Source organism: Delphinapterus leucas, chromosome 4, assembly GCF_059928025.1.
Source record: "Delphinapterus leucas isolate spDelLeu-1000000601 "Yukka" chromosome 4, BTC_Dleu_Yukka2, whole genome shotgun sequence".
Classification (NCBI taxonomy): Eukaryota; Metazoa; Chordata; class Mammalia; order Artiodactyla; family Monodontidae; genus Delphinapterus; species Delphinapterus leucas.
This window is the reverse complement of record NC_143132.1, coordinates 116,759,244-116,771,182: the sequence shown is the minus strand read 5'-3', so window position 1 is coordinate 116,771,182 and position 11,939 is coordinate 116,759,244. Positions and strand designations below refer to the sequence as shown.

At 44.0% G+C, this 11,939-nt stretch overlaps 1 protein-coding gene across 15 annotated transcripts in view; it reads left to right on the top strand.

Annotated features, from left to right (window-relative positions):
* The first annotated feature begins 7,772 nt into the window (after positions 1 to 7,772).
* The window catches only part of ARHGEF26 (Rho guanine nucleotide exchange factor 26), a 279,113-nt gene continuing 274,946 nt past the window's right edge, over positions 7,773 to 11,939 (top strand). For 6 of the 15 annotated variants that reach the window (XM_089910975.1, XM_089910976.1, XM_089910973.1 and 3 more), the window contains exons 1-3: positions 7,774 to 7,904; positions 8,327 to 9,471; positions 11,053 to 11,092. In XM_089910975.1, coding sequence (XP_089767101.1) covers positions 8,392 to 9,471; positions 11,053 to 11,092 — 1,120 coding nt within the window. In that variant the 5' untranslated portion in view covers positions 7,774 to 7,904; positions 8,327 to 8,391. Of the gene's footprint in view, positions 7,905 to 7,995; positions 8,063 to 8,326; positions 9,472 to 11,052; positions 11,093 to 11,939 lie in introns of those variants that run through there. The other 9 variants (XR_016393100.1, XM_089910969.1, XM_089910982.1 and 6 more) reach the window with 5 other exon arrangements.

Here is an 11,939-nt window from a genome sequence, read left to right as displayed (position 1 = left end):
GTTAGGTGCCTGTACTAAGTTTTCACGCTGACTGCTTTCTCCAGAAGCCCTGCATGTTGGCTTTTATGCCCACCAAGATGGGAAGGGCTGGTTGAAAGGGCACTAAATGAGCAACCTGGCTAGCGTTAGATGCCATCTGGGCTTGTCATACCTACTTTCTTTACTACTGTATCTACAGTGAGCCCAGAGCCTGCTACCAGCCAGGAGCCAAATAAATACTAGCTGACAAACAGGACTACTGATCTGACTTTCCTCTCAGAAACTCTTCCTTTCTAAGGCTTTAGCGTTTCTCTTCCTGATTGGATGACCTCCCTTGGTTTGCCTGCTGTTCCTCGGGACGTTAATTGATCAATCTGTTCATTACTGAAGACCTATAGGAGATAGAGAAAAAACTGACAATGGGGTGCTTACATTTTATTTGTGAAAAAGATGAATATAAATGAATAATGGAATCACAAATAAAATCAATATAATGGTGTAATAGTTATGAGGCAGATTGGAGCAAGACTGCGTGGGTACTTAACCTCTCTGCGTTTTAGTTTCCTCATCCATAAACTGGAGACAGTGGTAGTTTCTACCTCATAAGATTGTGGTGATGGTTAAGTCATTTAACACACTTAAAGCAGTTCAACAAGGGTCTGGTATATTGTAAGTGCTCAAAAAAGCGTTTTAAAAAACACAGGGTAATATATAAATCATTATTATAAGAGCTGTAAGAAAGTCTCTCTTTTTTTTAACATCTTTATTGGAGTATAATTGCTTTACAATGCTGTGTTAGTTTCTGCTGTATAACAAAGTGAATCAGCTATACATATACATATGTTCCCATATCTCCTCCCTCTTGCGTCTCCCTCCCACCCTCCCTAACCCACCCCTCTAGGTGGGCACAAAGCACTGAGCTGATCTCCCTGTGCTATGCGGCTGCTTCCCACTAGCTATCTATTTTACATTTGGTAGTGTATATATGTCAATGCTACTCTCTCACTTCGTCCCAGCTTACCCTTCCCCCTTCCCGTGTCCTCAAGTCCATTTTCTACGTCTGTGTCTTTATTCCTGTCCTGCCGCTAGGTTCTTCAGAACCATTTATTTAGAAAGTCTTTTTTTAAGACCTTTTTTTCCCAGTGAGAACTAATCAATTCTCAAAACCTCTTTTTCAAATATCCTTTCCAGATTTTTTCTTTGTCATTTTGACTCATCACTTCATTGTACCAGGGATACTAAGCCTGTCCAGGATATTTAAGATCTGAGAAAGGGAGAATTGAGGAGCCCCACCTAACAGCCAGCACCAACCAACCGTCGGACGAGTGAGTGAGGCTCTGTGTGCCCTTCCAATCCAGCCTACCCCACAGTTGGCAGCAGCAACGTGCGAGAGCCCCGGGAGACTTGCAGGAGAAGCAGAAGGACACACCACACCAGCCCACAGAATGGTGAGGAACAGTAAATAATAAAATTTGCTATGTTAAGCCTCTAAGTGGTAAGGTGGTTTGTTTCACAGCAAAGTATAATTGAAATACCACCTTTAATTTTGGTACCAGAGGTGGACATGCTAACGTTTTGAATATTACAAATCTCAGTATTAAGTATTTACACATAGCTATTTGCATTTTAAAGAACTCGGGACTTCCCTGGTGGCACAGTGGTTAAGAATCCACCTGCCAATGCAGGGGACACGGGTTTGATCCCTGGTCCGGGAAGATCCCACATGCCGTGGAGCAGCTAAGCCTGTGCGCCACAACTACTGAGCCTGCACTCTAGAGCCCGCAAGCCACACTACTGAAGCCCGTGAGCCTAGAGCCCATGCTCCGCAACAAGAGAAGCTACCGCAATGAGAAGCTCGCACACTGCAGCGAAGAGTAACCCCCGCTCTCCACAGCTAGAGAAAAGCCTGCATGCGGCAATGAAGACCCAACACAGCCAATAAATAAATAAATAAATTTAAAAAAAACCTCAAAGTAGGACATTCTGCATAATGTGTTTAAAAGTAGCTCTTCTCCCCCACTTATCATGTTTTGAATTTCTGTATGAGTAATTGTATATCTACACTATTATTTTTGGTGGTTGCATTTTACATCATGATTTACTAGTGAGTCGTCGTCTTTTTTTTTTTTTTTTTTAGCGGTACGCGGGCCTCTCACTGTTGTGGCCTCTTCCTTTGCGGAGCACAGGCTCCGGACGCGCGGGCTCAGTGGCCATGGTTCACGGGACCAGCCGCTCCGCGGCACGTGGGATCTTCCCGGACCGGGGCACGAACCCGTGTACCCTGCATCGGCAGGCGGACTCTCAACCACCGCGTCACCAAGGAAGCCCTACTAGTGAGTCTCCTAATGATAAATCTGCTTCTAATCTTTTGCCACCATAAGAAATGCTTTGACGGACATCTTTGAACAATATACTTCTTTTTACACATCAAAGATTATTTCCTCAGGATTATTTCCTGTGTATGGAATTACTAGGTTGAAGATTTGCCTGTTTTCAAGGTTTTGATTAAGTATCATCTAATTGCTCTTCAGAAAGGTTGTTTACATTGTTACCATGAATGAGTCAGAACCCTCTTTTGCCTGCACTTTTACCAACAGTGTTTTTTTTTTTTAATCTTTGTTGGTCTAATGGACTATGATCTCATTACTGTTTTAGTTTTGTTATTACTATTGGGCCTGAGTGTGTTTTAATGTATAGAAGGCACTTGTGTCTCCTCTAAAATTTGTATTCTCACTCTGCTCATTTTTCCACCGTTATCTTTTCCTTATAGATTTGTGAGTGATGCTGATATAACGCTTTGTCTGCTATGTATATATTTAAATATTTTTCTGTAATTTCCTTCCAAGAGAAGATTTCCCTCAGATTTTATGGGCTTAGGTGGATTTTTTTAATGCACAAACAAATCTGTTTATTTTTATTTATTTATTTTATCTCTGAGACTGGTGTTATCAGATTTATTGTTTTAAAAGATAGCAAAGTTTAAATATAATACTTTCAGAGAGTGTCAGATGTTATCTAAGTAAAATCCAGACCCCTCAGTTTATGTAACACACCACATCCTATTCTCCCCACATTTAGCCAAATCTATCTCCCACAACTTCTAAATGCCAATTCCCTGTTCTTGTGATTTTAGTTTCTGGTATGTGGAGCTCACGGGCTCTGGAGCCTGACAGATCTGAGTTAGGATTATGACTCAACCACTTTCCAGCAGTATGAGAAGAGCTTTTAGAGCCTCAGCTTCTTCATTATTTAAGTGGAGACAGGATTAATTTGAGATTAAATTAGTTCCTGCAATATAGTTGGCACTTAATAAATATTAGTTCCCAAGCCATGCCCCCATGTTTCTGCTCATGCTGGGACATGTCTCTCAGATGTCCTTCTCTTCTTCTCTATCTCGTGATGTTTTATCTATTCTTCTGATCCACTTCTACCCAGACTCCTTCACAGAGGCTTTCAGAGAACAGAGAGCTTATCATACACCTTACTCAGCTTAGGTGCCTTAATTTTTTATTTTAATGTTTCAGATGTTGTTAATCACCAAGTTATAAACTTCAGGAAGGCTTGGCTCAGTGCTTGGCACTTAAATGCACCCAATAAGTATTAGTGGTTAGGACTCTGTGCTTTCACTGCTGGGACCTGGGTTCGATCCCTGGTCTGGAAACTAAGATCCTGCAAGCCTCATGGTGTGGCCAAAAAAAAAGAATGCATGAGATTTAACTTCAAGGTAATAACACTAGTTAGCAAATTGCACTTTAAAATTAGCCTAATTATTATTCCAGACACATAATTGGTGATAAGTGCAAATTTGTTTAGTAAATGTAGCAATAATTGGTATCTCAGCCTCTAAGACCCTGTATTATACCACTGAATATTTTAATAGTTCAATATGTCATTGGGGGGAAATGGGTGAAGGTGGTCAAAAGGTGCAAACCTCCAGTTATAAGAAAAGTAAGTTCTGGGATGTAATGTACAGCATGGTGATTACAGTTAACAATACTGTATTGTATACTTGAAAGTTGCTAAGAGAGTAGATCATAAAAGTTCTCATCACAAGAATAAAAACTTGTAACTATGCAAGGTAATGGATATTAACTAAACTCATTGTGGTAATCATTTCACCATATAGTAAGTCCCCTACATACAAACCTTCAAGTTGTGAACTTTCAGATGTGAACGTGTGTTCCATCAACGTCAGGCATGAGTGAAATTGCAGCTTGCCCTCCATATCCTATTGCTGATTATCCTTCAGCTCTACCATCTCCCACCTCGTCTCCCTCCTCCAGTCAGTAACTCTTGCCTGTTCACTTGATGCCAGCCCCTGGATGCCAGCTGTTGTGCTGTACCACTGTACTTTTCAAGGTACTGTACTGTGAGATTAAACATGTTTTCTTTATTTTTTGTTTGTTTTTTATGTGTTATTTGTCTGAAAAGTATTATAAACCTATTACAGTACAGTACTATATAGCTGATTGTGTTAGTTGGGTACCTAGGCTAACTTTGTTGGACTTACGAACAAATTGGACTTATGGACATGCTCTCGGAATGGAACTCGTTCGTATGTACGGGACTTACTTGTATATATGTATATCAAATCATGTTGTACACCTTAAACTACTACAATGTTATATGTCAATGATATCTCAGTAAAACTGGGAAGAAATTAAAATTTTTTCATTAAAAATATATACCATCAGAATTTACCAGTGGAATGTATCATTCCTAATAGTTTAACATACTGTATTTCTCCAATTCTAAGAAGTACTTTGGTCTCACATTGTAACATCTCTGAAACTGGGATGTGTCTTACTATTAAAGAAACAGCTAATAGCCAGGTGGCAGTCCTGATATAGTTGGCATTGCCTTGGTATTTGTGAACATGGTTATAACTACTCGAATTTCATCATTTTACTGAGTTCTGTGCAATTTAATACTACATTTGTCAAAGCCATACGCTAAGAAATGCAGTTGAAGGCAGGAGAAATAGCCAGATGTGTCAGATTAGATGAAAGAAATTCCAAAACAACAAGAGGCTAATATAACCAATTCATGTATCACACAGGTCAATAGTGAAGGCCTGGAACTTGTTTGTCAGAAACTTCCTTCTGGGGCTTCCCTGGTAGCGCAGTGGTTGAGAGTCCGCCTGCCAATGCAGGGGACACAGGTTCGTGCCCCAGTCCGGGAAGATCCCACATGCCACGGAGCGGCTGGGCCCATGAGCCATGGCCACTGAGCCTGCACGTCCGGAGCCCCTGCTCCGCAACGGGAGAGGCCACAACAGTGAGAAGCCCGCGTACCGGAAAAAAAAAAAAAAAAAAAAAAAGAAACTTCCTTCTGGCCATTAATAGAGAGGCTACATAAGTTGTAGTGACATATAATTCAGATGAACAAGAAAACTATGCTTTTAGTCAAATAGGATTATGCCAGCATCAAACTTGAAGAATGAGTGTCTGGCTAGGAAGCAAATCTCAGAGACAAGGCTAGGACATCCTTTTAAGAAATGCTATATTATCAATGATATTGTGTGGAAAAACACACTTATTGATGCTCTGTGTGAAAAGGGATTCAGGAGAATTAGACTCTGTGTACAGAATTTGTAGAAATACTTTAATCAATTTATTTTGCTTATATTTTCCTTTTCTAAATATGCACATTACTGAAAAATTTATACCTAAGTCTAAAAGCACTGTTTCAGTAAGTATTAAAAAGATCCTATGTGACAACACATTGTGTCATAGTTTAATTCGCAGCTCTTTTTCTTTCTCAGTGGTACATACAATCAAAGATGTCCTAGATTTGAATAGATGTGGTAAATTGAATGGAGGCTAAAATGGGCAGTAGATCTGTGAATTTCCAAGCTTCCCTTAGTGAAGGAACAGAGCTTGGTGTTTTGTCGTTGTTCTTGTTTTGGTGGGTATCATGTTGTTGCTTAGGAATGAGGTAGGGAGATCCTGCGATTTCTTCACAATTATCAGTTAGGCTTGTTTTCAGAACCAACATAATTTGAAGAGAAGCTAGCTTCTCACATCACCATTTACAACTTCTTAACGTAAGTCACAAACTGCATTCTGAATTAGGTAACACTTCATTTGTCATTAGCTAAGCACTTTTAAAATTAAATGTATTATATTTTTCCAATATAAAAGTAATATGGGTTAGTATAGAAAATGTCCTATATTAAAAAGTGGGTAGGTATAAGTATGTAAGCAGCCATATTTCTTCCAACCAAAATATTTGGTAAATTTGTTTTTTTAGAAAAATTTCTTATAAATGTTTTGATGCCATTTCTTCTAGTTTACAAAAATATCTCAGATCAAAGTAACATATATTTAATGTACAGTATTTGGAAAGTATAGCAAAGTATAAATAAGCATGAAAAACATCAGGTCTCACCACCACCCAGAGAATGCCTCTTAATATTTTTGGCCATCACATTCAACCTGTCCAGGGCAAACAGGAGCATTCAGTGGGTGCTCGATACATCCTTACTGAATGCGTGAATGCCAAAAAAGAGAACTTGGAGAACAGCCCATATGTCTTGCTAACAGAATTAATTATACAGATCTTATGGTCTAAAAATCATCTGTCTTCTCAACTTTGCCTTATGCTTCTCACATAGCTGGAGCTTGTCCAGGACACAACCAACTTTCTACCACTTGGCAATGGAGCACCCTGGGGCAGTTGGCCATTGTCCTCACATCACTCCTCTCATTCATTCATTCGTTCATTCAACAAATATTTGTTAAGTGCCCTCTATATGCCTGGAATACAGAGGGGGTAATAAAGAAACATGGCCCCTGCCCTCTTGCAGCTTTCAGTCAAAAGAAGATAAAACAGATAAACAAAAATGAATACATGATTAAATATATTTGCGTATTGTGGCAAGTGGAGAAAAGGAAGAGAACAGGTGGCTGGGAAAATAAATAAGCCATAATCTGATTCAAGAGGGAAGGCCTCTCTGATGGAGTGACAGGTCAAAAGGTCAAGGAGGAACAAAAGTGAAGATTCTGAGGCTGTCAAACTTTAAGTGGGTGTGGCTTAAAAACACTGAAGGAACAAGTGTTGCGGGGAAAAGACTGGGCTACAGACGTAAGCACTTCCTGTAGGGCCTCATAAGCTATGTAGAGGATTTTGAGTTTTATTCTGTGTATGCTTAGAAACCAATAAGCTTTTTTTTTGTAATTTAAATTGCGTTTACTTTTAATAGGTAACATTCGCAATCCAAAGTATACAAGATACAAAGATTATTGAATGAAAACACTCCCTCCCTCCAGTTTCCTAGGCACCCAGTTTCCCCTCCCCCGAGCTGGCTGTAAGTATACCTCCGGAAATACTCCAGGCACAAACAAGAAAACTTATCAGTCTGTAAGATATTTTAAGCAGGGGAGCAAGGCATCGGATTTGTATTTTAAGACAACCTGAATGCTGAGAGGCGTCTGGCTTTCTGCGTTCAGAGCTTCCCGCTCCAGCTCACGCATTTCACAGACCCTACTCTGCTCGGCATTCCGGGTTTCTACCGGGGAGATCCCCGGGGGGCCCAGGGCTTCGTAAATTACATTCTGGCAGGGCTCCCACGCTCGTTCCCACGCTGTGCTCCAGGCAACGGACCTGCGCGCTCGAAGCTCCCACGCCGCCCCTTTCCCGCATCTCGCGGCCCGGAACCCGGTAGCTCGGCACCTAGCCCAGGTGCGCTAGTGTGTTTTTTAACAAGAGACCCGGCCAGGAGGGCAGCTGCTCCAGGACGGCTGCGACTGAGGCGGGCCCGGGCGTGGCCAAGGTTGAGGGCGGGGTCAAGCTTAGGGGCGGAGCCGACGCCTGGTCGGCTGCAGAGCTCTCCAGAGCTCCTGCTGCCGCGATTCGGTCTGGGACCCGGGCCACCCACGGGGCGGTGGGTGCTCTTTGGCCTTGGGCTCTGCAAAGTCCTTAAGGTAAATCCGCCTGGGAGACGGGCAGCTAGAGCGCTAGGGAACCAACGACGGGGGCGGGCGGCTGGCTGGCGGAGGAGGGGAGCGTCCCGCGGCGAGTTTCCCGAGAAAGCTGAACTCGTCCCAAGCTTCTTGTGCATCAGTTTGCACCCGGCGAATTGGTGGCTGTCTCTTTCCGTGCGGGTGGTCTTTGGGCGCGGGAAAGACGGGGAGGTGATTGGATTAATCCGCCTGGGCACAGCCCAGATATCTGTACTGGACTGCTCGGCGCGGTGGGCGCAGTTTTTGCCCCAGAAAGGGCGGGTAATTGACGCGCAGTTGTGTCCCGCGCGGCAGGCGGGTGATCCCCGGGCTCAGAGCGCGCGTGTCAGCAAGGCGTGCCTGGTTGTCCGGCGGCAAAGTTTCATGACTTCTTTCCTCTTTAGGCAAGACTCACTGGGTGCTCTTCCCCCCCCCGCCCCACCCCGGGGCTGACGCCCGAGGCTCTGCTATGGACGGCAAGACCGAAGTAGATTTTTCCAGCAACAGCTTAACCCCTTTGTGGCGGAGGCGTTCAACCCCTCAGTCCCAGCTGCTGGGCCGGAGCAAGCCGAGGCCCCAGTCCTACCAGAGCCCCAGCGGGTTGCTGATCACGGATTTCCCGGTGGAGGACCGAGGAACGCCCCCCGCGGCGCAGACTCCGGCCCAGGTGCCCACCGCCTCCGACGGCAGGACGATCCAGAGGAGCCCCCTGCTTCTGTGCGCCCATCGGAGGTTGGTGACCAATGGGAGGACCGTCTCCCCGGAGTACAGGGCTGTTTCTCCTCGGCTTCGACGGCCCAAGTCACCCCAGAAACCCAGAGCGGCGTCGGGCGGCTACCCCAAATCCCCAGCGAACGGCACTGCGACTTCGCCCGCGCAGCTGCCGCTGCACCGCCCGCAGACTCCTCATGCGTCTGCCCCCTGCAGCCCCGAGGGGGACAGGGCCGGATTCCCCGCCAGCCCCCTGCTTTCGCCTGCTGCAAGTGCGCTTATCCCTAATACCGCCTCCCCAGGCGCGCGTTCGCTGTCCGGCCAGATGGCTAAGGACCCTGAGCGGGGACCTTCGAGACTCTGTCCCGCGCCCCACAAAAGGTCTTTGGAGCAAAAACTCCCCCTCCAAAGGCTTCCCTCACAGGAGAACGAGCTCCTGGAGAATCCTTCAGTGGTTTTGAGCACAAACAGCCCCGCCGCCCTCAAAGTGGGGAAACAGCAGATCATTCCGAAGAGTCTGGCCTCGGAAATTAAGATAAGTAAATCCAACAGTCAGAATGTGGAGCCCCACAAGAGGCTGCTTAAGGTGCGCAGCATGGTGGAGGGCCTTGGAGCGCCCCTGGGCCCCGCAGAGGACGAGGGCGAGGCGGAGAACGACTTGGACAGTCCGGGCTCTCTGCGGAGAGGCTTGAGGTCCACGTCCTATCGCAGGGCGGTGGTCAGTGGCGTTGATTTTGACAGTCCTACCACCTCGAAGAAGAAGAACAGAATGTCCCAGCCTATTCTGAAAGTGGTAATGGAAGATAAGGAGAAGTTTTCCAGCCTGGGAAGGATAAAGGTAAGAATGGGCAAGAGTGTCGCAAGTTAGGCATTCACTAAGCCACAGGTGAAGGTGACGGGGGTGGGGAGGAAGGGCACAGAGGAAACCAGAGGTTATTGTTATTTTTATTTTTATTATTTTTTTTCGGTACGCGGGCCTCTCACCGTTGTGGCCTGTCCCGTTGCGGAGCACAGGCTTCGGACGCGCAGGCTCAGCAGCCATGGCTCACGGGCCCAGCCGCTCAGCGGCATGTGGGATCTTCCCGGACCGGGGCACGAAGCCGTTTCCCCTGCATCGGCAGGCGGACTCTCAACCACTGCGCCACCAGGGAAGCCCAATTTTTTAATTCTGTGGTTTGTTGATCAGACCCGTGCACATTTGTCTCTTGCCCATTCTGTTGCTGGCAGGCACAGCCCAGTTTAATGCAGCTTCATGAGAGGAACTGAAACTCTTATTGTTTTAATTTTCTAAGTTCGGGCAAAAAGTGGGGGACAAATGAGGAAAAAAACACAGAAAATTAAGTATTGGCTGAGTGAGCCCCGAAAAGTTTTAACACAGGTAGCTGAAAAGGGGATGGTGGGCAGGCGTGGATCTGCACTCTTGATTATGTGGTGGCGCTGCCTGGTGCTTGTTTAGAAATGTCAGTCATTCGTTGCTGATTCATCACAGCTGATACAGGAAAAACCGATTTCCCTTGAGCCTATTGATTATTTTAATTACTTACACTAGTGATTTAATTACTGAATTATGTTTTTCAGTGGTGATCACATACTAAATACCATTCAGGTAAAATTTAAATTTTAAAAGTCAGTTGCCAGATCACAAAAGACATAGTTTGTCATCTTTGCTGTTTTTGGTTTCTCTCACCACTGCCTGTGGTTGTATCTTATTCCCATTTTGTGCCCACTTAATCCTTGAGTGCATTTAACAAGTTGGTAGCTGAAAACTTCAGGTTTCAATGAATGGTATGGTGTTGCTCCCAGATAAAGGCCTAGGAGCTGTGCTCAATAAAATATTACTAAATATGACATAAAGAAATAGGGAAAACTAGGGAAGGAGATTTTGGAGTGTGCATGTGCTGTCTTCTCCAGACACAAGACAGATCTCAGCAATCGGGCAGGAATTCATTTTGGCAGCCACATCTTTTCTTGATTAATCAGAGAGTCTATATAAATATCACATGTGTAATACACAAGCAAGCCTGTTTTATTTTAGATCCCATGGCCTTAAAGAAGTTCCATAATATTTTATGTGTTCTTTTTTTTCCCCTCCAACTCTGCAAGTATAGCAAAGTTCAATTTAACAGTGATGGTGAATCATGAGTAATGAAATAAGCTGGACTACTGGTCATTTGAGGATTCTCAAGCTGTATTGACAGAGCATGGGGGATGTTGTACATTTTATTTCACCTTTTTGGTGAGTTGTAGTAGTGTTACGAGTGAACTACTCCAGGGATCATCTGCTGTATGCCTTTGGAAATCTAATGAATGTAACAACAACAAAAAAAATACTTTTTCTTAAAATAGCTGTATTTTCTGTTTGGCTCATTCATACATAGTTTGCTTTGCTTTTCCTCTTTTTGCTTTTCTTGTTTCTTAGAAAAAAATGCTGAAAGGACAAGGAACATTTGATGGGGAAGGTAAGCATTTGATTTTCCAGACTTTTATTGCTGTTTCAATGTGGAATATCAATTATAAGTTGAAACCCAACTGAAGTTACAAAAAACTCAAGATGAGAAAAATGTACAACTTCTTCACAAATTATACAGCACAAAGCTCTGCGCTAAGCTCAATTCACCAGCAGTGAGTAAAGTTAATGGCATTCTTTGTAAGCAGATGACTTTGTCAGACCAATGTTCTGGGATTTTTAATTCTTCTCTACTCTGGCTCCATCCCCACCTCCCTCAAAAAGTGGAGAAAGAGTAAGGGCAAGCTCTAGCCCTTTAGTTAAAAATTAAGTTTGGCATTTAGATCTTAAGTCGTGTTTCCTTTGACTTAATGTTCTTTTCCCCATATTTCTACATTTTAATATCATTTCTGACTTCCTGTTTCCTAATCCAATTTCAATTTGGGGGAAATCTGACTCTCTTGGCTGACAGAAACATACTCCTAAGAATTTCGAACCCATATGATATTTTTGTGAAGGATCTCAAAAATAAAAGCAGCTTTCACCAGGTGTTCAAACCCTAATCAGATTAGCGGACTTCATGTAAATAGATGGATCCAGTGTCAGTGGTCTGGAAGGGCACAAAGGGAGAAGCCCCAGGTGCAGTGCTTGTAGGGCTGGGGGAGTGTGGTGCAGGTGAGGGTAGTTACTTTCTGTCATGCTTTGAAATGCTAAGATTTCCCAACCTTTAAAGAACAATGAAGAAGGGTATGCCCCTCTATAAGTAAATCTAAGGTAAAACCACCCAGAATTATATCACCTTGGCTGACTACAAAGCATTTCCTTTTACAATTCTTATAAACATCAGTTCTCATTGGATC